At 36.5% G+C, this 27,693-nt stretch overlaps 1 protein-coding gene across 3 annotated transcripts; it reads left to right on the forward strand.

Moving 5' to 3' along the window:
• Positions 1-123: 123 nt before the first annotated feature.
• LOC105324658 (regulating synaptic membrane exocytosis protein 2) lies at positions 124-27,693 on the forward strand. 3 transcript variants are annotated; one of them, XM_011423783.4, is made up of 22 exons: positions 124-255; positions 4,036-4,078; positions 5,755-5,918; positions 7,085-7,301; positions 11,056-11,217; positions 15,223-16,069; positions 17,747-17,815; positions 19,219-19,335; positions 21,173-21,293; positions 22,096-22,148; positions 22,237-22,334; positions 23,153-23,322; positions 23,568-23,661; positions 24,016-24,340; positions 24,501-24,599; positions 24,796-24,897; positions 25,109-25,243; positions 25,352-25,454; positions 25,670-25,761; positions 25,948-26,061; positions 26,396-26,538; positions 26,620-27,693. In XM_011423783.4, the coding sequence occupies exons 2-22, from the start codon at positions 4,058-4,060 to the stop codon at positions 26,785-26,787; spliced, it is 3,414 nt and encodes a 1,137-aa protein (XP_011422085.3). In that variant the 5' UTR covers positions 124-255; positions 4,036-4,057; the 3' UTR covers positions 26,788-27,693. The 3 variants fall into 3 exon arrangements, with proteins under 3 accessions (XP_011422085.3, XP_034314323.2, XP_011422086.3); XM_034458432.2 differs by lacking the exons at positions 124-255; positions 4,036-4,078; positions 5,755-5,918; positions 7,085-7,301 and adding an exon at positions 10,593-10,976; XM_011423784.4 differs by lacking the exons at positions 124-255; positions 4,036-4,078; positions 5,755-5,918; positions 7,085-7,301; positions 11,056-11,217 and adding an exon at positions 14,993-15,121.

Raw genomic sequence — 27,693 nt, forward strand, 5'->3', positions numbered from 1 at the left:
ATCGCTTTTCATCAACCAATCACCGGCAATCACTGGATCCGTGGAACACACAGAAACATGCGATATATATATGTGATGAAACAACTACATGTGTGAAAAACCAATCTCTCCTAACGGCAACGAGAAAGACAGAGAGAGAGAGAGCGCGCGCGTGGGCACCTGTCTTGTGTAGCTGTCAGAGACACGGTGGCTCGTCAACGACACGGAGGCAGGCTCGACAGAGAGACCAGCAGCCCCGGAACCACGGCTCCAGGGGTAAGTCACCGAAGGGGGGGGGGGGGGGCAGCGACTAGGGAGGGCCAGGTGTGAGGTACACCTGTGTGACGTAATGCATGCTCATTTTTATCACGACTCGTAACAATTGTTTGTTGTATTATGAGAAATGAAATATCGATTTTGGCGATGCTCTTCCCTTTTTTTACTTATACTAAGATGATGATTATCTCAAAATGGAAGAACGGTTTTAAAAATACGACTGGTATCTTGTTGATGTTGATTTAACAAGTCCATTTACATTGAATAACACGTATAATTTTTTAACCTAAAGATAAACTAACTAAATGAAATTATTCAGGAAAAATGTGTGAATACCTCGTCAAATACACCAGGTTTAAGAAGACGATTCTTTTCTGAAATAGAATGCTGATGTGGCAATATACCGATTTTAAAGTGTGATAAAAGCGAGAATTCGTTGACAAATCGAAAAATGGAGAAAAAATATCTTCTTCTTCCTCCATAAAATTATCGTCAAAACGGGTTCCTTTCTCTCAAATAAAGAAACTTACGTTTCAAAACCTTGACACCCCACCAATAATCCAATTTTTTTTTATATACAATGTAGATGGCTTGTAAAAGTATATGGATGGTATGTAATCTCTTTTTTCTGTCACATTAATCTTGACCGTTCAGGTTCCTTGTGTATATACGTAACACTGGCTTATTGAAATAAAGTAGGGTCATTTCCCACTTAATATACCGTAGTTATTCATTATAAGCTCTCTTTGATTGTTTTAAAAGAGAGAGAGAGAGAGAGAGAGAGAGAGAGAGAGAGAGAGAGAGAGAGAGAGAGAGAGAGAGAGAGAGCGTGTGTTTGAATACCATGCACCTTTGATTTAGGTTGAACGATAAATAAATGTAATTAACTTTAAGAACAATAAACGCGTCTACTACACAAATTCAGAATAATTCACCTGTCCCCACAGGCAACTCGATTGCGGGGGAGGATCGGATTTGCAAAGGTTATCTCCCCCATTAAAACAGATTTTCTGTGTTAATAGCAAATGGATCACGATTAACATTGATTTTTTAACTGCTTTGTACCTGTACTGTACCCACGGTTTTACTGGTTTCTGTCTGATGGAAAATCTAAACGACATGGTTAGATGATGCTTAATATAAACTGTGTGTTTTATAATATTATGTCTTTTCACACAGAGAGAGAGAGAGAGAGAGAGAGAGAGAGAGAGAGAGAGAGAGAGAGAGAGAGAGAGAGAGAGAGAGAGATTGCATTCTTTTTGTCGAGAATCGATGAACTCAAAATCTAACAATGCGATTGGAGTTCACGCATAAAATATATAATTTATTGAATATTTCGTCTTTACTAATTTCAAATACATATAATTTAATTCTGGTTGTAACGCGCTTTCTGATTGGCTAAAAAATTATTTAATATCGTGTAAAGAATGTTGCCTACGTCATAATAAGACTAACGTCAAAAACGTATGGATACGCCAGCGTAAACTGCCCCAAACCATTTTATTAAGCAATGAATTCAATATTTATTTGTTTTATACGATATAAAATGGTTTGGGGCAGTTTACGCTTTATAAATCGCGAAGCGGTTTATAAAAAAGCGTAAACTGTTTCAAACCATTTTATATTCTATAAAACTAATAAATATTGAATTCATTGCTTATAGTTTAATTTTTTTACTCTTCATTGTAGATAAAAACGGCCATTTGACCTTAAAAATGACATAAAATTATTATCGTATAAAACAAATAAATATTGAATTCATTCCTTTAGTATCTCAATTCTAAATTGACGCAGGTTCTTTGAGTCGTGTAGCTACATGTACAAGATTAGCATTAATTTGGTCAAAAAACGAAATTATATTGCAGCCGTTATATAGATTGATGGTCAATATCTCACACAACGGATAAATGAACAATCTCTAGGGGACTTAAACCAACAAACTTGGAATTCTTCATTGTTATATATCGGATAAAATATTCATATATATATATATATATATATATATATATATATATATATATATATATATATATATATATATATATATATATATATATATATATATATATATGTATAAAATGTATGTTAAACATTGAAATGTCTCTATGACATAAATGTAACCATGCAGTAAAGTTAAAAGTCAAACTAAAATTACATGTCAGACGGTTACCTGAGTGTTTACTGAATATACATGCATACGTCAAACAAAGAGTTGTTTATGTGCAGTTTAATAGATGTATGACGAGATGTTTTTGTTTTTATCTAGGCCTACAAGTTTATATATAGTTGCCGATAAATCTACTTCTCGTTACATAAGCTTTATCAGACATAGTCAAAACAACAAGAGCTATATAAACTTATGTAAAAGTAGACCAATTGGCGGCTTTTATCGCCGTCTCTTGTTACGGTAGCTATTTTTCTTTGTACATGTATGCACATGTATATGCTTTTATCTGCTGATTTTTAACTTGTTTAATTACCATACTATTATTGAAAAATATATATATGTTATTATGTCTATACGATTGTTATATATGTCAAGCTCCGTAAGGCCCTAATTTGAAAAAATAAATTCTATTCTATTTTATTCTATAGATTCTGAAGCACTAATCACAGACACTTGACGTGAAAACACTTGTAAATATAAGTAAATAATTCAGTGAAAACACTTGTCAATATAAGTAAATGATTCAGTGAAAACACTTGTCAATATAAGTAAATAATTCAGTGAAAACACTTGTCAATATAAGTAAACGATTCAGTGAAAACACTTGTCAATATAAGTAAATGATTCAGAGAAAACACTTGTCAATATAAGTAAATAATTCAGTGAAAACACTTGTCAATATAAGTAAATAATTCAGTGAAAACACTTGTCAATATAAGTAAATAATTCAGTGAAAACACTTGTCAATATAAGTAAATAATTCAGATGCTGTGATTATCATATGTGACAATGTTTTTAACAATTACGCAGAGTATAAAATGTTCAACTCATAAAAATAAAAATACCATGTTGACATAAAATCATATTTTTGGATACCGTCGGTCCTATCACACACAAGGCCCTGCAGACAAATTGAACATTGTCCTTTCCAATATATTTCATTTTATCAAATAAAATATACAACATGACTACTTTATATTGGAAAGGACAATATACCGCGCGTTGGTTCTGTAATAGGACCGACGATATCCAAAAGCTCATATTTATTTCTTTATTTGAATGAAATATTTTTGTATAGTCGCTTTAAAGCTATATTATGTATTAACTCTTTGTCAGGGATATGAACAGCCATAAAACATTTTATTTACTTCGCTTCCGTGGCAAAGAATATAGTGCCAAAAACTTTATCGAGCAAAACTCTTTTTCATTAACGAATAGATATACTGATTACATATCAAATTGATTATGTAAGTTAGAACGTTTCAGTTAATCTTACAATAATAAATATACGCGTGATGACGTTTATTTGTGCTCATACGCCGTGATCAGGGTTGGCCAATGTTATTGAAAATAGAAAATGAACGTCACAGATTTCCAATGCAATCATACGAGGAAATATAAACTGAGTGTAAATATAGTTACATATAACTAAGCAGAGACTAAAACATATACAAATTAACAACCACGAGACAAACAAAATCCAATATAATTGCGGTTCGTCTACCTTGAATATAAAATCAGACTGTATACCCACGAATTATATGGTCTGAAACACGCGCTATTTAGTGTGCTGAGATGCTGCTTTATCAACTGTTTTATTACCTTTTTTTCAGGTATGGTTGAGCTTGATTACTGATGGCCCACATGTTTAGAAAGGTAAAAAAAAGTTCTCTTCTTGATTTCTTCAATTATCGATGTTCACACCGTCTGATAACATTGACTTGACTATAGATCACGTGTCTGCAATTAGTTAACGTACAAAGGGTGGAAGGAGATACTTTTCTTCACTCACCAACTGAAGGGTCTTTGAGATTTGGTGCGATTAGAAACACTAGAACTAACGACATAAGACATGAGGTACCTCAAAAGAGTAAATTTAGTCTGACTTTGGAAAGATTAAAGTTCCCAGGTAAAATTTTCAAATGCAGGTTCGAACCCAAGATGCAATATTTGTTCCCTTCGCCGCTTGACCGAGCATATAGATATGATTTCCTGCAAGTACTGGGACAACAATAAAAACTGAAAAAATACCAGTAATTTACGATATTCTACTCACAATTTTTTCTATAAAATATCAGAGTCTTCAGTAGTCAAAGTTATCGTTCCTTATATATAATTTAGAAAGTACTTCTTACTAAGTAACGGAGAAAGATAGGGTAGAGATGTCTGCCTTAAAAATGGCACCATTCCAAAACTATCCTATGTAGACTAACATGAAAGGAAGGGCTAACGATAATTATGCAACAGAATGGTCATTCTGATATCTTGTCATGAACAGTCATTACTAGCATGCCAAAATAGCTCTTTCACAACTGTGAATCTGACCTAAATTGCATTTCTCTTCTCTCACAATTCAAATTTGGTGGACCCTGAAACCCTGACCCGGGGTCATGAATTTCACTGATAAGGTAGAGGGTTTTATGAACATGATGCATTTAGTTTAGAAGAATAGATAGGACTATTTTCTAAGATTTATTACATGTTCACTATATGGTCACATTGCCCCCCCCCCCCCCGGCTTTGAATTTCACAGATTTCGAACATCTTAACCAAATCCTATAGATGCTTCAAACCAAAAATGGTAACGATTCGCCTTGTAGTTTTAAGAAGTTAATAGATTTGTTCAATTGTAAAATGTACTCAGTTACAATGCTAATCGTTAATTCTGATGTCCTCTGGTAATCTAATATAACATTGTATTTGTCCTGCACTAGGTGAGCAATATCAAATTTTCACACATTTTCTTTATTATCACTAATCTGGCGGCCGTAAATCATTTCTATACATGTACCAATAAACGTGCAGCGATACAAACATGACAAAAATTTAATACTAATCGAAACTCGATCTCATAAATTTAAACATTTGACGATCAATCGATATTTCTATAATATATTTTAATATTAACATGACTTTAACATTTGCCGTAGTTGTTGACATTAACATTTGCCGTAGTTGTTGACATTAACATTTGTTGTGGTTGTTGACATTAACATTTACTGTAGTTGTTGACTTTAACATTTGTTGTGGTTGTTGACATTAACATTTACTGTAGTTGTTGACTTTAACATTTGCCGTATTTGTTGACATTAGCATTTGCTGTGGTTGTTGACATTAACATTTGCCGTTGTTGACATTACAATTTGCTCTTGTTGTTGACATCAACATTTGTTGTTGTTGTTGTTCACATTAACATTTGCTGTTGTTGTTGGCATTAACATTTGCTGTAGTTTTGCTGTATATGTAGAGATAAGAATTTGCTGTAATTGTTATCGTTAACATCTGCTGTTGTTGTTGCCATTAACATTTAGTTTCTTTGGGAATATTTTCAGACGAAGTCGGTTCGCTCCGGCCACCCATCCACCTCCGGAAGGGTGAGTCCCGTGGAACCCCCCTCCCCCGACCTCTCTCGGCTGACCCAGGAGGAGATCAACATCCTTCACAAGGTCATTCAAAGACAGGAGGAGTTTGAAAATGAGGAGGCTTCGTGTATCTGGTAAGTAACCGAGGAGTTGGTAAATGAGGAGGCTTCGTGTATCTGGTAAGTAATCGAGGAGTTGGTAAATGAGGAGGCTTCGTGTATCTGGTAAGTAATCGAGGAGTTGGAAAATGAGGAGGCTTCGTGTATCTGGTAAGTAATCGAGGAGCTGGTAAATGAGGAGGCTTCGTGTATCTGGTAAGTAATCGAGGAGTTGGTAAATGAAAAGGCTTGGTGTATCTGGTAAGTAATCGAGGAGTTGGTAAAAGAGGAGGCTTGGTGCATCTGGTAAGTAATCGAGGAGTTGGTAAATGAGGAGGCTTGGTGCATCTGGTAAGTAATCGAGGAGTTGGTAAATGAGGAGGCTTCGTGCATCTGGTAAGTAATCGAGGAGTTGGTAAATGAGGAGGCTTGGTGTATCTGGTAAGTAATTGAGGATGTTTGAAAATGAGGAGGCTCTTTGTAACTAGTGAATAACCACGGAGTTTGAAAATGAGGATGCTTCTTGTATCTGGTAAGTAACCGACAAGTTTGAAAATGATGACTTCGTTTATCTGGTAAGTAATCGAGGGTGTTTGAAAATGAGGAGGCTTCGTGTATCCGGTGTGTAACCGAGGAGTTTGAATATGAGGATGCTTCGTGTATCTGGTAAGTAACCTGGGCAACTAGGCAATACAGAATTAGCTGTTAATAAAACCGCATGCTCTAGGCTAGATATGAATAAAAATCGTGTTAATATAAAAGAAGAATTAAACGTTTACTTCAATTTAAAGGTTTGAATAGAATGATGGTATGCAAAAAAGTTTACCAAAACTGTGAATGAAAATACGAATGTACATAGATTGTACAATATTACACAACAGTATACAGTTAAGTGTAAAATTCACTGTACAACATAAGTACGTATGTAATACAAAATATGACACTACTCTTTGGTAAGTAATTAAATATACAGTGTACAATAGATGTAAGGATTTCACATAATTGAAATACATGTAAATGAAAGCAAAATACATGTAAATATAATATGCACAAATTGGGATTGTATACAATGCAATATTATGAAAGTACAGTATATTAGACTTCCTGATGCAAAAAAATGAAATGAAAAAAAACTTTTAGTTTGATAACTTTTAAAAAAGAAAATACTTGAAATTGATATAAAACTTTTTGTGTATGTTCAGGACCATTCAGCAACAGTTGGAGCGGTATGAAGAAGCGGTGCGCGCGCAGAGTAGCGGGAAAAGTCGTCTGAAGCACATCGACCTCCGCCTCTGTCGTCTGTGCTTCAAAACGAAGTTCGCAGACGGCATCGGCCGCTTATGTCACGACTGCAGGAAAAGAGTGTGTCAGCGATGTGGAGGATTTACCAAGAGCCGCTGGGACCCGAAGAAAAAGAAGGTAGGGGGTCCACTTATCTGGTGTACATTAAAATCGGAGATTTTGATACACATGCTTACATGTTAATTATTCATGTTTGTTTTTTCTTTGATTTACATTTTACGCGACCGAGAGAATTTTCTATAGGTGTGTGAAAATTTCTCGCTTTTCACAACAGTATATAATGATTATTAAATTCAATGATATCGCGAAATTTAGGTGTCGCGAAATAGTTCATCGCCAATCAATGGAGAAATAAAGTCATTATAAAGAAATTTGGTTTACTTGGTACTGAGGGATATAGTTCGTGATCACAAATTATCTGATTATCATCAAATTCTATTTTTTACCAAAATTTAGTTTTTTCAGTATTGTTTGATGTTCATTTTTCTTTGACCGTGATTTTGTATTGAATTAATGATGTATCAAAGCCAGTCTTTACTTCGTAAGTCATACACGTTTTCCTTTGAATTCAACTGTTTTAATTCAAACACTGAAATGCTTTCTTTTTTTATTCATGCTGGATATTACACGATCTGCACCAGTGTGTGTTTGTTTATCTCAATCTCTCTGGATTTCTCTTCAACTACCCATATAAAGGAAGTATAGTTAGCTAAATATTCGTCATTATCGATCAGTCCGTACATGCAAGGAACAGCCACTTCTTCCATATATGGAAAATTCATATCACGTGTTTGGAAATCTGATGTCAGTCCGTGTCACAATGAATTGATTGATCAAGAAGTAATTCTTAGATAGTCAACCTTAATAGTAGGAAATGAGACACCATTCATTAATGTAAACATCATCTTTTATAGATATTTGACTATGTACCGTATATATGCCTTTCTTTATAAAAGGACATATTAGTTTAAACTGGCAAGATCGTGGATCAGCTGTAGTTTTATCAGAGGCAGTGTACATATTTATGGTGGCATATCTCTGCCCCTTGTGTGAAAGTTATTTTCCTATCAAATATGTCGACATGCAATATAAATATGTTGACATGCAAGATAGTTATGTCGACATGCAACATAACTATGTTGACATGCAAGAAAATTGCAATCAAATAAGAATTATAAAAAATCTCAAATATCGCTCTCATGTGACATCGAAGATGCTAGATGCTATTGATTTATGTTGACATGCAACTTATTTATGTAAAGATGCAAGATAAATATGCTGACATGCAACTTATTTATGTCAACATGCAACTAAGTTATGTTTGACATGCTACTCATTTATGTTGACATGCAACTTGTTTATGTGGACTTGCAACTTATTTATGTTAACATGCAACTTAGTTATGTTGACAGGCGAGATAAATATGTTAACATGCAACCTATAAGTTGCATGTTAACATAGATATGTTGCATGTCAACATATTTATCTTAAATTGCATGTTAACATAAATAAGTTGCATGTCCACATAAACAAGTTGCATGTCGACATATTTATCTTGCATATCAACATAACTAAGTTGCATGTTTACATAAATAAGTTGCATATGTCAACATATTTATCTCGCATGTTAACATAAATTAGTTGCATGTCGACATAAATAAGTAGCATATCGCATACTATATGTCACATGTGAGCGATTTTTGAGATTTTTTGAATTTTTTTATAAGTCCCGTTTGATTGCTATTTTCTTGCATATCAACACAGTTATGTTGCATGTTGACATAACTATCTTGCATGTCAACATATTTATCTTGCATGTCGACATATTTGATAGAAAAATTACTTGCACACAAGGGGCAGAGATATGCCACAATACATATTAGCTGTTTGAACACGATATTAGTCTTTCGTAAAAAATTAAAAGAGAAAATACTTACAATTTTAACCCTGCGAATAACATTGCTTTTTACAGCGTTCAACGTTTGTGACGTCATAATAAAACTAGTTATTCTAACCTTTGAGTACCCTGTGTGTGTTACGGTCTTATAACTGCAGTATCTTTTCACACACTTTACATGCAAAAAATATTTGGAATGGAAATATTGTCATTTAAATTTAGAACACGTGGTTTTATATGTTCATTTCGATTTCGCAATAAAAATCGTGCATCGTGTTTATAGCCTATTTCAAAGAATTTACATATAATATTTATAGGTATTTGTAGTCAAATTTGAAATCCTGACGTTTATTGATTTTAAACTTCATCTTCATTAATTGGTGGATAAAATGAGTTCTAGAAATAGATGTAACAATAGAAAATATAGGGTTTTTTCTGCAGTTGCAACAATTAACATGCTGAGTAGAGATCCTGCCTGGCCTAGGGATTAATTTTCGATCCGCGTCTGACCTAGTTATAGCATCAACAATGAAACAGACTGTACTATTTTATGCAGAATGTTCCTTGAAAATGGCTCGATATACTAAGTTTTTATGCAAAACAGACACTCATTATCTTTTTAAGAACATGGTATTGCACATCACAAGCATCAAACATGGCTTTTTTATTAAGCAACCCAATGTTTATATTTTCAACCACTCTACACGTGGTTGAACACGAACGATAACTCTGTTCTGAATATTATCGTTTAATATAAATAACCGCTATATGGTGAAATAAGACATACATCTTAAAAGATTGTCATGTTCTAACATAAATCAAAGTAGGATGTGATATGAAAAACGACCAGTACTTACGTATTTTGAGAATATTATCCAAACTCTTATACTTCCGCTCGAAATTTCACAGGAACTGAACAAATCTCGGTGAAGTCTCGTGAACTTTCATTCGAGCACCTCTGGATTTATTACATGCTTAGCAACGATAAAGAAAACATTCCGAACACATTTGCAGGGATGAATATGCTACCTGTACAATACCGACAACTGACGTGTGATATATTATATATATAATCATATGTGATATGTTATCTATAACTAGCATTTCAGACTGAAGTTACTACAGCAACTATGTCCTTTCCGATATATTTCATTTTGTACAAATAAAATATACAACATGCTTTAAACAGTCAAGTTATATATTTATTTATTTTTTTGTTAAAATGAAATATGTCGGAAAGTGGATAAGATAGGCGTACATTACAACAACTGTTATTTTTGACGAGAAATGGTTGACTTTCTCTAGTTGTTTCTTCGTGTTTACCACCGATCATTAATTTTATGAGACAGATAATAAGAAAAGAAGTCAAATAATCGATACCTAACTATCCGCCTATGTCTGTCGGCGCTAAACAGCTGCATGTATTCTCTACATTATTTTTGTTCAGATTAGAAAGTTTCTATTACTTTAATTGCCCACACTGAGATTTGTGCGTGCGAAGAGAATAAAAGCACAGCATGACAGAAGATTCATAATCTTAGAGAGATTTCTGGACCTTTATGGACTCGCAGAGTCATCAGTTCCAAGTACCAAACAAGCCCCGACAAATGCCACAATCACCCGTGCGTCGCGTCATTGCAGTCAGTGTTTGTCCATTAGAGGACAGAGAGTGGTCCGCTGACTGTTTGGATCGTAATGGCCGCAGTCTTTTACATGCTTTGTTTTTCTTCTGTCTTTCCGTCATTGATTTTCGCACGTCACTGTCTTCAGCAACTGAACCTGATAACACACTTGGAACCAGCGGCTCTGATAGCTGTATATATCTGGCGGGGAAAGAGCGGCTGGCTGTTTTTGGTCCTAAGTTTTCGTTGAAAGTATAAAGATGTGTGCAACAGGTAGTTGATATTAGAAAACTATTATAACAGAATCTGATATTCTATAATAAGGTTATTTTTTCCCCTTTTTTTGTTGTAGATGGTACGCGGTAGATGGCGTTGCAATATGTGTGACATGAAGCGGAAGTTCTTCTGTAAGACCGGCGTCTGGTACCACGGACAGCGCGCGCGCCCCACGCTCAACCGCGCCCTGTTCAGTCAGAAGACGAGGAGCCTGGAGGCGGATCTCACGGAGGACGAGGTATGAGGGTTGACCACACGTCAGATACAATGTGTCTTGAATTTCTTAAAATTTGGTTAAGATTTGGTTGAAATACTTCGTTTCCCCATGAGTTCACGAATCGTGGTGAAAATCATAAATTTTATTGGTACTAGTAATTACTTGTTGAAAATCACCTTTAAGTCACATAAAAAGTGTTTAATTATCATGTCGAGAGGTGTGTTCGATTGGATATACTCGTGTGAGGGTAAAATGGTGTTCTGTTGGAAATACCCGGCGAACACATTAATAGCAATGTCGCATTTCCATTCGATGACCGGAAGTTTTGAAGAATTATTCTATGATTGGGATATGGTAAGCAAATAAACAAATTCAAAGGGTTTGACTTCTACTGATACATACTCTGCATCAAGCAAAGTATTTACTGCAAAAAAATAAGCATCGGGCTCGGTCAGTCAGAGTCTGACAGTTACCGGTATCCCTGTATGTGTATTAGGTTTATGTGTGTGTTTTATTTTATAGGCATGTTTTCCTTTTGTCCTTTTTTCCCCTTGTAACACTCTGCTTCCCAAGCTTTTTTCCCTCTCAGGACTCTTAGATGAAGTCCTATTTCGGTCATAATTTAAGGGTATGAAAATCCAGGGAAAATTCTTTCAAACTTCAATGTGTCGGTATGTATTAGAAACAAAATAAAGCCAGGGGTTGTAAATTATAACAAATACAATACAACCCATTCTTACCATTCATACAAAAATGTGTTGATACCCAAACTTGAGGCATGTTGTGGTGACACATAGAATCTCAACTTGCGCCTCTGTACGCTACTTCTGTGAAAAGGAAATATCTTTGTGATTAATTAAAGGTTTAATTTGTATGGTTTCATTAAGAAGACGGAATGTTCACCTCATTACCAATCAGGTATGCCTTAGAATTTTAAATATGACATTTTTGGCTATAAACTGCATACATTTATTAAAAGTAAAGAAAAAAAACCCAACTATTTTAGATTCAAGTTTTATATTAATTATCCTTTATCTTTAAAAAATATTTCAAAATATTAAAAAGCTATCGAGCTCTCATAAAGAATAACACTACCACGTGACAGAATAAAACAAAGAAAAAAGAAAACTGTTTATTACATTATTTGTGTAAAACAAGGAAAGTAACTATACAAAAACTGTGCTGAGAACTGAATTAGATGTAGTCGGTGTTAGCGTGGACTGATCTGTCCTAGAATTGTGGCAGTCTATTGGCGCCGAGTCTCCGAGTGGTTTTGGTAAAGGTGAACTGTTCGCTAGGATCTTAACCTACATACTGATCCAAACATCAACTTATTCAATTTCAAAATCTAGAATTTTTCCGACGTTTTTAACAACACAAACAAATTTTAAAATGTAAAGAGCGAATGTTATTCAATAACGTCCATCAATACAATGCACTCCTCATACTCACTTTGTACATGGAATAGCGTACCTGGGGATTGCTAAGGGTCATGGTCATTGAAAATGGTCAAGGTCAAATTTCTCACAATCGATCGAATCTGTAATAACTATATTCGTTCTTAAAAGCTTTGATTGCATAAATAATATACAAAGTCTACCGTATCGTCGAGGTGTGAGTTTCTGAATTAGCAGACGCTGGATCGATACATTCAGTGCAGCGAGGGAGCCGGGGAGAGAGGCTGTATAAGCGAATATTGAAACAACTTCATACAATCTAATCCCCGGGGGCAACTTCTTTCAGTTGGCTGAGTGATAATATTCATTAGCAGTAACAATGATTTTTTTTTCTTGCATTCACTTCAAAAACTGGAGTCCAAATTGCATGTTCATTTAATACCATAAATGGCTCAGCTTAACATAGCTATTCCGGAAGAACAGACAACGTTTTATATCGATGGTCTGTGAGACAGCTTTGTCTATATGAGATCCGAATGGTACCAAATATACATATCTCTATAACTTAATGTCAATGTTAATAAAACAAAAATAATGGTTTTCTCCAAAGGTCCAACATCGAAAAAGCTTTTTTATTATAAAGGAGAAGTTATTGAAAAGGTTAAAGAATTCAAATACCTGGGTATCGTTCTGTCAAGAACTGGTTCATTTATTAAAGCAAGAAAGCATTTGTGTGAACAGGCTCAAAAGGCTATGTATGGTGTTATAAGAAAAATTAGAAATTTTAATTTACCAGTAAATTGTCAATTTGATTTGTTTGATAAGGTTGTTTTACCAGTTTTATTGTACGGCTGCGAAATTTGGGGCTTTGAAAATCTAGATATTATTGAACGTGTACATCTGAAATTTTTGAAAACAGTACTTAATTTAAGAAGCACAACACCGAATTTTATGATATATGGAGAAACAGGGCGCTACCCGTTGTATATTAATGTTTATACAAGAATAATTACATATTGGGGGAAAATGCTAATAAGCCCCGAGAACAAAATTGTATATACAGTGTACAGATATTTATTTTCACAACATTTTAATAGCGATTGTAAAAGCCCATGGATTGATTGTATTCAAAGAATTTTGAACATGTGCGGGCTACAATATGTCTGGCAGAACCATAATTTTGTCAATATAGAATGGTTATCTGCTACTGTAAACCAAAGATTAAAAGACCAATTTATGCAAATATGGTCAAATGATATAAATTGTTCTTCCAGAGGTCAAGTGTATAAAATTTTAAAACCATATTTTGGCTTTGAGAAGTATCTTGATATTTTACCTGTAAAACTAAGAAAAAAATTCAGTAAATTTCGTACATCAAACCATCGTTTTCCTGTAGAGACAGGCAGATGGTATAACATTCCTTTGAATGAGAGGTTATGTCTTTTGTGTAATAAAGGTCTTATTGGAGATGAATTTCATTATATTTTAGAATGTTCGGCACTAGAAGAAATAAGGAAAAAATACATAAACACAAAATATTGGAAAAGACCAAATTTTTTTAAGTTTTCTGAACTCATGACTAATTACAATTGTAAATCGCTAAGAAAATTATGTGTATTTATTTCAAAAATTTTTGATGCTGTCTGCTCCTCTTAGTTGTTTTCCTATTATGATCCTTTATACTAAAATCTAATATAAGTAGTGATTCTATAGTCTGTTCTTTTTTATTTATATTTTTTCCCTGTATGAAAATGTACCTGTTTGTCTGTACCTCTGACGATTTGTATTTGTATGTATTATATATATGTTCCTCTTGTACCAAATTATTTGGTCTGAGTGAATAAACTGAACTTATAACGTATGATGGTGTATTAAATCACTCCAAGGCTAAACTAGCTATCATGATACATGTATAATTGACACAGATAATTATAAATACGTCCACTGTAATCACGCCATTTAATGCCAGCTCTGTGCCACTGTAATTATCGGGTGCCGATATATATCTCTCTCTCTCTGTGTACACGGAATCCCATTACATGTAGCTCCCAATGGACGAGTCGCGCCATATATCACCGTGCCATTCCAGGAAAACCCCGGATCAATGTCCGACACTACTTAACTTAGTAAATAAATCAGCTATGATATTAACATGTCTACTCCCCGTACAATTGATCAGTCAGCTCTGCTGGGGCTATCAGTCATGCATTGTCCATTTCTCTGCTATTAACCACAAAGCGGCATAGCGGGCTGATACTGTAAATGACCTGAGTAATGTCTTAGTAAGTGACCCCCCTCTCCCCTTCTCGACCCTCCCTTACCAATACCCCCCCCCCCCTCCACATGTAGTTTACTACTTATCCATAAGCAGTGCGGCCATTGGTGTTACACCTATCAGGTGATTATTGATTCTGGTGACAAAAAACGACAAGCTTTACCATGGAAATCTACTAATGGCCGGTCATCATTAAACGTGCGCCACTTCCTGTATCAGGCCATACTCTGAATGAGGAGCATCTGTTGACTTTGTACTGCCATCGATTTTAATTTTGTCGTGTCTCAGTGGGCTTTTTTTAATACGAGGATGAATATTGTTCAGCCTTGAGCAATCTGTGCTTTATCGTTGTAGAGATGCTGGCGCGCGCTGTCTCCTGGCTCCTCTGACGTCGTCGTCACGGATACGGACCTTCCCCGGACCCATGCTTCCTATCAGGCGATGATGCAGGCACGTGGGCGCCGCAAGAGTATGCCCATTTTCCGGACAGAGAGTGTGGACATTTCTGACAATGACAGTGACGAAGACCCCCACAGCCACAGCGCCCGGCGCCGCCGCTCCAAGCGCCACAGTAGACGTCACTCACGGCGGAACCGGCCGGTGTCGCCGTCCCAGGCCGTGCTGACGTCACCGGGGCACCACAGAGCAGACGACACGTACGAGGACAGCTGTCCTCACACGGGGGATCTGGCGTTTGTGTGTAGTGAAATGCCAAATCAAGGGGAGCTTTTCTTCTACATGTCGGGGGATTCTGACAACGAGAGTGTGCCCGAGACTTCCGGTCGTCTGCTGAATCACCGGAAGCCGGACGGTCAGAGTCACGATTCTTCGGAACACCTTGTGAATGTTCTCTCCCCTGATCACATGGGAAGTATTTCGTATATCAGAAATAGAGAATCGCAGTTTTCTTACCCATCGAATCGGAGTCCCGATAAAATTGTCATAGACAGTGTGGGTCATGATGTAGAGCGAAGACTTTCGAATGAGAGCGACATTCGTTACGAAACTGCCTACCAACACAACACGCCGCGATCCGAAAGACGCCGAAAGAATCAGAGTGTTGATCCCAAGTATCTCACACCGGAAAATCCGGAGCGGAACAGGAGTTACTCGTCGGATTCTAATTCGTCCATGCGTTCGTTTGTGTCGTCCATGACGGACCACGACCATGCTGAAATCCATCAAATCCCATTCACTCAAGGTAAGCAAGCTGCCTACATAACAAGGTCAGTGTCATTGAACCCTGACCTCCTGCTAATGTCCTTGACCTCCTCCGACTTACTAATGTACTATGTAGTATTATGTGTAGTGATGTTTTAAAGATTTTTTCCTCTTATTTTTTGACATTGCATAAGGATGTGAGATTATATAATGTGTTGGTACTGTGTAATGTCGTTTGGTAATGTTTCTATATAAGATGTGGAATGATGTTGATGAAAGCTATTATAACCGTCATCGTCACAAGGAGTGCTGGCTGACCGTGCGACTTCGGGGGAAATGTTACATGTTATGCCATGGCTCTCTTTTGTTTTTTCTCTTTTTAAGCTAACATTTTCTGAGTTCTTTCCCTATTCCTTGTTGGTCTTTCACAATCTCTATGATGGAAATCTCATCAATTACACGAACGTTGACAATGGCTTAGAAACAACAGCACATTGCACGATCTTTGTTTTTAAACTTCTAAAATACAAAACTGTTGGATTTAAAATACTGAAGTTTATTGACTACAGCGTAATTTCGACAAGTTTGTTCACGGTCAGTTAACGAATGCAATGCTTTCATGTACCGTGGATCAATAACGATGAGGTAATTCATTTCACTTGCCTTTGCACAGGCTGCATGTCATATGCAACATTTGCTTAGTTGTCCTAAACAAGATGTAAGTGTATGATACATAGCACATTGATGTGTCTCACAAGATGTTCCACACCATATAGACAACAACAACTAGAAACATCTGCCAGTTCAGTTCACTTAAAACTAAGCCATTTTATTGACTAAAGATAACTTCTAGCCACTGATACTAGTCGTGTAATGATTCAGTTTCAACTGGTTTTACCAAATCCCTCATGCCATTTAATGATAGCGTTCACTGGGTTTACCGAATCCCTCAGGAATTAAAAAGTGTACTTCTCCAAAAGACAATATTTATGCACACTTTTGTTCGACTCGTAACTGTCTGATGTCAAGCTATCTTTGTTGTCAGTTTAATATTACGTTAGACTTCACAATAGCATTCCGTATTTGGTAAATTGGCTGTTCCCCCTGTTTAGCGTACTGTTTTTCACTGTAGATCTATCTAGATTTATAGATTATTGAAGTAATTAAGATTCAGAGAAAGATGTTAATACATGTATTATAAATAGAAGGTAGCGATCATTGCAGAAAAAAATACAAACCCCGCAAGTTACATGACTAAGTATGTCTTGCTACTTTCATCTCCATTCATGTGTGATTACGTAATATTCGTGAAGTAATACGTATTTATCAGTGTAGTCTTTTGACAGTCAGTCGTTTGATACTATCATATACTTCAAGTTACCAATAAGTACATGTATCTTAAGCTGAAAAATAGGTCAAGCATGTATTGATCATTTATTTTCCGTTAGTTTACTCTGAAAAAATACATGTATAGCAACAACATTAGTAAAAAAAAAACCACATGCACATTGTTTTCTTAGAAAATTCAAATAGTGTATGTTTCGTCAGCGTTGTCTATGAAGACACGTCCGTCAAGACGCCAGGTAATGAACCATTACCAAATCTTAAGCGGCTTCATATGGAAGATCAGGATTGAATACAAACGTACCGGAAGTCTATGGAAAATTGTATTTTTCTAGATCTTTTAATTCCCATCTTTTCTCTCTTTTTTTCTCAGATTACTTCACCTCGTTGGAACCGCGAGAAATTCTTCTGTATCGTGACGTCAAAGATCAAAGTATCAGGTGTAAGTCACGTGACATTTTTTGTACTGTTCTTTCTCTCGATATATTTATATTTTAACTAATAAGATATATATGATAACTAAACATTCCCGAACATTATATCGACGGCAGAAGTGCATTACAATAGCACTCATACCGTATACTGTAAACCCAGTTTTATTCGCGGCGACTTTATATCGCGATTAACTGCCGATAAAGTGGTTTGCAACGACTAATGTTCGCGACCAAGCCTTATCCAGACATGTATTGTTATTTTAACTATAAACAAAGGATTGGTTCGCGGCGAGAAATATTCGCGACAAGACTCTCGCTAACCTCGCGAAAATTTCTCGCACACGAATAAAAGTTGGTTTACAGTATAACGTTAATGAAACAGATCACACATTTTAAAATACAAACTCAAAGAGTTACGTAAGATTTACTCTGTAGTAGCAATTGATGCTTAAGTCCCTAGATATGTTACATGGATTTCGTAAAGTGAGTTTGTAAATTAGATAATCAATAAATGTTGGCCCCATCTGGTTTATTTCCATATTTACAATATACTTAATGGGTATACAAGGTAAGTTTTTAAATCCTATTAACCAGAAATTTCATGTAAATGATTTGGACAGGTAATTCCTTCTCTTCTCCCCTCTAGATACTTCTTGAAATTTTAGCGCATTTAAATTCATATTACGCAATAAATTGTGTAATTTCAAATGGCTCGTGTTTGGAGGTATTTTGAGGTATATACCGGTGAGTCAGCTTTGCGAGCGGCCCACTCAGCCTCCAACAAATGGGGTAGAGTGGTGTACCATTTACACGTTCCTTGCCAGGAAACCGGCGAATATAAGCTAACGTGTTGGAGCGTTATGTAAATATTATAGCGAAATATGCAGGGAGCCATTACATCAAGAAAATCACGGTCATGTATTGATTGGTAGAAAGCATGACGAGTCATTCTCAATGTCATCTCTAGGATTCGCTTTCTTTTTCTAGTGTTCTTACGAGAAATAATTAATTCTGTTTAGTATTGCAGGTAACATGAATGGACACCTGTTTCGACAATTCGCCGTGTTTCTTTGAGGTTTTTAGCTTTTATCTATAACATTTAGATAAATTTCATATTTACTTAGTAGCTCAAATATTCAAAAATCGAACAATGCCGTGTAATTTGAGCCAGATAGATGAATACAACTCACAATAAAAGATATGGTTTACAAATACCGGCAGACACGAGTGTATCTCCCCCTTCTATCAGGCGCTTCGCTAATGAGACACGAAGCTAATACAGTACTTAATTAGAGAATTCAGTTCCAGCCCTCAGGTAAAGGACATTTCTCTCTGCGGAATCTGTTCGCGATTGTCTGTTAGTTTTTTATGTCTCTCACAACATCTTCTTATCTGTCTGCATTTTTTACAGCTTCCGGTCTGGGCATGCGCGTTATGTTCGGTAAAAAGGGCCACGGCGGAAAGCTGGGGGCGTTTGTATCCAAGGTGGAAAGAAATGGACCAGCAGACTCCTACGGAATCCGAAAGGGTAAAAGAGGAATCAATACATAAGCACTCTTCTATCAAAAAGATTATTACAAACATTGAGGTCCTTGTGTTCATTTAATACAATACATGGTAAATGGTATCTTGCATAATGCTGAGGGCAAATCAAATTTCCATGCTAGGGATGATGGATACACGAAATCCTTCATCGTCTTATTACAAAACCATTTCTAATACAGGTACTTTTAACGGATAATATTGGATGAAATATACAAGTTAGCTTTTCAAAACTAATTCGAAACATTCCGTTTTGTTAAGGATAGAAAAGCTAGGAAAACTTAGGAAGTCCTGATCAGATTTTTTATAAAACGTTACCAAATGTTTTGGAGTTTCATACATACCCATGCATACATAATCCAGTGTTGATTAAATCTAAGCTACTATACTTAAAAGTGTAGAATTTTAACTATATTGGGGTGTCTATAGTCTGTCCCAAGTTATTGCTTCCATCAATTTTTGATGCTTTTTAATAAAAATACACATACCTGTGAAAGAAATACAGTTGAAATCGATGAAAGGGAATATATCCAAGACATCTTCATTGAACAATTATCATTTTTCACTCATTAAAGTTCACAGGAACGAAAACAATTTTCTTAAGGAGATTTATTTTGGGAAATGTTTACATCTTTTCTCCATTCTGACGTACTCGGGATACCTCGGGCAATTTTTCAACATTATTATCCGCGCTTATTAATGGCTGATGCAATGCAAAGTCTCCGTAGACTTTCTATTTTGGGATTTGAATTGAAACCTGAAGCGGTAGAGAGGGCGTTAAAACAGATAATCTGGACATTTTTCATATTAGTGGATGAACGTAGTTTGAGCACAAAGGTATTTACGATAATTGAAATATCAAGCAAAAAGTGGTGGAAGCAAAATCACGGGACAGAGTACAGAAAAAAAAATTAAGGACTCATACATGCAGCATTTATGAAACATTTTAAAATATAGAAGCACTGTTTCGTCAGCTCGTGTTGTATTTTCCCTAAAATCACTAGTAACAGAACATATACGCTTGGTTTTAAATTAGGGTATTTTTAGATACAACAAATAAGGATATTGACCAAGAAAGTGAATGAGAAGAGTAGGCGGATCAAGTAAAATGGGAAAGGGGAGGGCCTGGTCCAATCAATAAATATCCATACGTGTAAAATTCAATGCAAGTTAAGGTGGTATGGGAATACGTCGATATTAGTGTGGATAAAAGTAAGTTATAAGCGAAAGACTTTCAACGGTTTAGAACTTTCTATTTTTACAAAATTTGACCAAAAAACATATTTCAAAAATTTTTGGAAAGGTAAAAAAATATAAAAGCCCCAGCGGGATTCGATCTCTTGACATACATTCGTAGTTAACGCTCTAACCCATTGCACTACGATTCTTTGAAACATTTAAACAATAAAACAGCGTTTTTGGGGGAGGGATATTACTGCTTTATTTAATTTTTTTAATTTTCCATATGCTTACTCAAAGATATAAACACCAAATGTTGAAGAAGATTACTTTACTTTAATAAAATATTGTTAGGGTTTTGTGTGTATAAATAAATTACGGTCCGTTGTAAGAAAATCTGCGATTTCTAGAGCTTTTATGTTAGATAATTATAATATTTAGATTATTGGTGTAAAAATGCCTTTATATAAGCATTTAAAGTCTTTAAAAAATCGTATGTCACTGAGAAAGGGGGTGCAACCCCAAGATCCCCCTTCTGGATCCGCCAACCTGAAGAGTTAAAATTAAAACTAAGATTTCTAGGCCTAATAAGGATAAGCTTTACAGTCCTATCCTCTGTGTTAAACGTTGAGCGTGTTCTCTAGGAGATCAGATTCTTCTGTGGAACGGTAAATCACTGATGGGCACAACCCTGGAGGAATCCATGGAGGTCATAGGTCAAAGTTCAGACGTGGTTCAGCTTCTAGTGGTACACCATACAAACAGGTACTTGAATTGCATGCTGTACTATGTACTTGTATTAATGTACTGTAGTACATGTAGTACATGTAGTCTTGTGTAGGTACAAGCAATATTGCACTAGGTTCATGTACATGAAATGTTGTAGTATGAAGTGTTTTTTTTGTATACATTTAGTGTTTCAAAGGTACTTATACTGTTGTATAAGGTATACGCACATTTAGTGCTGGACTACTTAGTATATACATGTATTGTTGTTCTAGATGCATGTAGTGTTGTTCTAGGAACATATAGTGTTGTTCTAGGAACATATAGTGTTGTGCAAGTTATACGTGTAGTGTTGTACTAGCTGCATATATTGTTGTACTAGGTACATTTAATGTTATACTAGCTACATATAGTGTTGTACTATGTACATGCAGTGTTGTACTAGGCACATGTAGTGTTGTTCTAGGTAAATGAAGTGTTGTACTAATTAAATTTAGTGTTGTACTAGTTACATGATTTGTTGTTCAAGATACGCGAAGTGTTGTACTAGGTTCATTTAGTGTTGTACTAGATGCATTAAGTATTGTACTAGGATACACGTAGTGTTTTTGTTCGTACATGCATACGTTTTGTTCTAGATTCACACTCATACTGTTTACCAAATCTTTTCCTATTACATATACATGTACTAGTATTATATTTTTATGTAGGTGTATATGTATTTTTGTGTGCTTAACTTTTTCCGCAAGTTAGGAAGTAAAAAAAAAACAGGTAAAAAGTCAAGGACGCATTTTGACCCATTTCTAGAAGAAATTTAAGAATTAATTTGCTTTTGTTTCAGTTTCAGCGATAATGAAGACACGGGACTTAGTGTTCATGAGAAAAATCTACCACGTACGTATCTGGTAATCAAAAAACATAATTACGAGCCTTAAAAACAAAAGAAACTATCAAAATAATTTGTATACATATTGTTTTAAAGACAATACATCGGTGCCATGCGATGATCGATCCGGTTGTGCCACGCCCCCTTCGTCCCTCAATCTGACCCGGAAGAGGAGGATGCTCCCCAAAACTCCGGTAAATCGAACGCACCCTAAATGTATTATGACGCATCATTAGCTGTGTACAGTTTTTTGATTAATTTTATATTTTAATTAAGATGGATTGAAATAAATAAAGTAAGGTTGACAATGGCTTCAATATCTTTTCGAGGATAGTGCAATCTCGGCTGAGATATGGCCCAGCTCGATATCTGGACTTTTCGCCTCAATCAAACCATGGGACAGTTCTACATTAAAATTCAGTTGCAATAAGATTGAAGTTCTTGCACATGCAGTGTTAATATTTTATTTTTTCCTCCTTATTCTATTTATTTTAATTTTTGTGTAAAGTTTTCAAATTACTCTCAGGGTTCTCTTTCGCTTATTAGAGTACAGAAAATGCTGTTATATATTGAAAAAAAACCCCTCCTTGCCTTGATCAGAAATGAATACATTAAACGGTTACTTATGATGTTTTAGCTGCAAAACTGAAGCGGACGAGAAACATGTACATGTTTATTTCCTTGACTGGGAAAAGCGACAGAAGTTTGGAAAGAATTTCCAGACATCAATTATGAAGAGTTATATAGAGATTCGGCGGAAGCGTGAGTTCAGATATCAAACCGAGCCGCTGAATCTCAGCCGACATTTTGTTTATTGTTTATGTAATAAGTCTAATTATGTTAAACCAAGCCATAGACGTCTGGTAAACATCCTCGGAGACTAAAAGTCAGACACCTCTGACCTCCATCAGCTTAAGTGCATCGGCCAATTGGTTAACGAAACGTAAACAAATGAGACGCTCGTCAATATAGAATTACACATTGACTTAGATTTCTTTACGTATTTTTTAAGGTTGAAATTAAAAAGGAAGACAGGAGCGTCAGTGGATGCGTGCGCATCGCTTTGTTTCACGAGGAACCGTGTCTATCTGTCACGTTAGTAAGCGCCGAGAATCTCGTCTCTGCTGACCCGATGACGTCACTGAATCCCGTCGTCATGATTCATCTTCTGCCAAACCGCGGGTACAGATCCATTGATAATTTCTCAAAGAAAATAGAGAGAAATTTCAATAAATTTGTTTCATCATACTAGTATTTTTTTCATCTCCGTTAGATTGATTTTTTTAATCTTTATTAAGACTTATTATCAATTTTTGGACAAATTCTTGCTTCTTTATAGAACACTGCTTGGTGTTTTCTGCAATTTTTAACATTTGAAAGGCATGTGCCTCAGTGTATAACATTTTTCTTTGTTGTCTAATCATCAGGAGTTTTCCTAAGCATCAGACACAGCCTCAGAGTAACACTGCCAACCCGATCTATAACGAGACCTTCACATTTCAGGGCCTGAAGAGGGACGAGGTATGTTACGTCACAGTGTTACATCATTTCGTTCATTGTCCAACCAGTCACAATGATTGTTCATACATAATTTACATTTTCTTTTTTAAAACATGAAATAGTGACTTGCACTCACCCTAAACTACAAGTATTAGCTCTGTCATATTTCGTTTTAAAATATCTGTAACAGATACCATGTATCAAGGTTTTTCCTCTATTCTTTGTGTTATGAGTATTATGGATGTATTTCCTATGTTGGTCTCGTTATGAATTTAATGATTCATGCGTGATTTTTTTTTTTAATTTGGTTTTTAAGGGTTAATTGTGTAGTTAACATATCAGTGTTTTAATCATGACGATTGTCCTCCCCTGCAGCTGTCGCGCCTGTCCCTGGAACTCACCCTGTGGTCAGTGGTTGGGGAGGAACATCTGTTTCTTGGGGAGGTGCTTCTCGACTTCTGTGACCTTCAACTGGACAACCAGGTCAGGACCTACAATCTCCAAGATCACGACGAAAACAGTTCCCCTCTTCCGCTGCGCAAGCGCAAAGAGTCCTCTGACGTCACTGCTAGCCCACTGACGTCAGTTAATGACGGGTCAAGCTGGTCGACTAGCCCCGGTGTACAGTCCTCCCCTCGGAGAGAGCTGAATCACCATGACGACAGAGCCGGACATCACATGACCAGTGGGTATGCTAATGGTAAGGCTGTCAATTCATTATTTAGTGAACTGAAGTATCATGCTTAGATACAAACACTCCATAATCTGATATTCAATATGACGGCTGTAAGTAAAGCTACGTTGATAGAAATTAATGTCATGGATTGGTATGAAATTTCATGTCCCCAGTTCTTGTTTAGGTCGGGACCGGCGGTTCAAACTCAGTGTCACTCAGTCAGTCCCCAATTCCCCACAGCTGTCCCCCATTAGCCAATCAGAGGAGTCTGTGTACCTGGGAGGTAAGATTAGTCCTCTGCTAATCTAAGAGGGGATGTTTTAAGTATAATTGTTCAGTTACTCTATATCAACTGCATCAGCTGCACAGTAACGATTCATTAAAAGCTAAGTCAAAACTATAACTGTTTCCTTAGGCGGTAAGTGATTTAATTTTGGAAGAAGTTGTTGTATATAAACCTTGACCTCTTTCTGTTGAAGGCGACCACCGGGGCAGTATATCGACACTGGTCAAGAAGCGGATGTCGAACGCCATGTCCAAAGTGTCGGTTCTGTCGGCCGAGAGTCGCCGACACAGCATGTGTACGTAAATTGTAATATTCTTGTAGCTAGTGTAGAAATTGTTGACTTCTTCAGAAGTCCGTCTTTCATCTTCTGGGTAAGGTTGCCATTTCAGTCTATTCAGTGAAGAAAAATTGCTGCACAAGACTAAGTAAATAAATGTTTCGTACAAAAAGCACTTCTTTGAAATTAATTGAGCGTTGAATTAGATTTACATGTTTGTGTTGTACAGACGACCGCCGGAAGGACAAGTTCACCAGCAGGAGCTCGAGTGTGTCAGAGGCCACGCTGGAGAGCGCCTGGTCCAGCCGTAACTATGACAACCCATCCCCCGTCAGCCGCCGCTCAGCGGCCAGCAATATATCAGGTAAACAAAAAAATACTGTGAATTGTAGTTATTTAATTTTTGATATATAGAGATATAAAATTACACAATGTAGTGAGTTTCTGAGTGCATGGAGACTGTTGATTCCAGGGATCGAGGAGCTGGGTAAGCCGCCACAGCCCCTCAACACCGGGGACAGCGCGGGTCACTTCCGGGAAGACGGAGACGACAGCTCAGGCGAAAACGAGGCTGGGTAGTGCCTTATAAATTTTTATGAAGCTAATTCAAATGTAGTTGACTTTAAGATCACAAGTATCAACCCATAAATGTATATCTAAATGTATTTCAATATGGGTCAATTTTTTTAATGCTTGTCTTTCCCCATCATTACTTTTATTCCAACAGACACCAGTTTTTTTTTTCAGTCTAATCTTCAAACTGTTACTGTTTCTGATGTATCTTTATTAGGCTTTGCACAACATCAGGGAGATTGGACCCAGACGGAAATGACGTAACCTCACTTCTAGGGCCGGGGCAGGTGCCCCCGAAACCGTCCAGTGGTGAGTGATGCACTAAATTGAGTACACCTTGTTATTACTACAGGAATCGTTAGATTAAGTTGTTCTGTCTTTCTTTTGAATTGCTCAAAGTTAGTGAAATTAAAAAAGAATAACATATTAAACAATGCAGAAAAGTAGCTAAGCTACTAATATGATAATGAAGTTACTTCGTTGATCTGCACACAGAGACGGCCATTTGTGGCAGCATTCGCCTGGCCTTCATGGTGTCCAAAGGGCAGCTGGAGCTGGACATCATCAACGTGGTGGATCTCAACAGAAGCCTGCATATCACCCCGCCAGGTCTCTCTCTCTCTCTCTCTCTCTCTCTCTCTCTCTCTCTCTCTCTCTCTCTCTCATTCTCTCTCGCTCTCTGGGAATTTGAATGCGGGAGATAACTCTAATAGATATGATAGGATATGATTGATACTGTAGAGGGCTTGCTGCATCAAAGTTTAACCAGTTCTTTTATAGGTGTGCTTTATTACAATGGATGATTTTTAACATTGCAGCGGTTTCCTAGAATTCCTTTATATCACTTTGTTGATATCATATATATATGTATATGTATACATACCAGTTAACCATTGGGAAGAGGCGATCATTTAAATAATGATGCCACTTTTTTCACCTTTAGATACGTACGTGAAGGCGTATTTGGTAGGCGGATCCAAAGTAATACAGAAGAAGAAGACGCACGTCGTGAAGGGCTCCTTCTGTCCGTTCTTCAGGCGCACGATCAAGTACTCCGCCTGCAACATACACGGCAGAGCCATCAAGGTAAATATTCCAACAATTTTTTAGATTATCAGGCTTGTCGCCGGTCACCTATATCTCTTGACCCTGTTCTGTGTTGTTTAGATCATTCTGTGGGCGCGGCACGGCGCGTTCGACAAGAAGCAGTCCCTGGGGGAGGCCGTCGTCAAACTTGACGGCCTTGACCTGATGCATCAGTCCACTAATTGGTACAAATTGTTCCCACCGGGAGCCACCGACTTCGGTTCCAACGAATCTCTCCATTTCTGGTGAACTCCGGAATTCTTGAAGGAACCCGGCTATATCTACAGGACAAGGCAGACCGGCATTAATTGTTGGCGAGATGGGTGACCCCCATCTGTGACCTCCCTTAGGCAGTGTGTGCTTTGATCTCCGTAGAGTTATCGCCCTTGCTGCTTCTGCTGCGGTGGCGACACCTGGTGCTTGTTTTCGTTTGTCACAAAATGTTTGATCAACCCTAATATGAAGTTTCGACTTCCCAATATAAATCGGTGCCTTCTGTATGTAATGATGTGCGATCCTTGTCGCCGTGTGTATGATCCTCCATACTTACAGTGTAACTTGACGATTGGTGCTGTTTTAAATCTCTGTGTTCATTAGATATTACTCAATCATAGCGCTAAATGCTACAGGTATTTCATTTTAAAGGTAGATGTATATATACATGTATATGGCCAAGATCACGAGCTAGAGATTTCTACTGACCGCCTTTTATGCCAACTTTAATAGCCAGGAGAACTAGAAGCCTATCTGACAGAGGAAATGTTTTCACGTAAAGGGTTGTCGTTGAAAAATTTGTTTATCCATTTACATGTTTATTTTATTATTTGTTGATTGATTATTTGATTATTTGTTTGTTATATTGAGTTTTTCTGTGTATTTGTGAATGATATATAGTTAAGTACTTTATCAGGAATATCATGGTTACTTCATTACGTGCATACATCAAGATTCGATGAATACATATTACATAACATGATATGCATATCACAGTATTAAAATTTGAGTTGTTTCTTTGACGTACATAATTACTGTTTATTGTTAATGAAACATTGCTTTGGAGTCATGGAGACTGAATTTTATATTGGTGTTTTGTTTTAAAATATTATCATGTCATAATTTTGGGTTTTACAAAACAATAAATCAAATTTCAGGAGA

Source organism: Magallana gigas, chromosome 7 (genome assembly GCF_963853765.1).
Source record: "Magallana gigas chromosome 7, xbMagGiga1.1, whole genome shotgun sequence".
NCBI classification, from domain to species: Eukaryota; Metazoa; Mollusca; class Bivalvia; order Ostreida; family Ostreidae; genus Magallana; species Magallana gigas.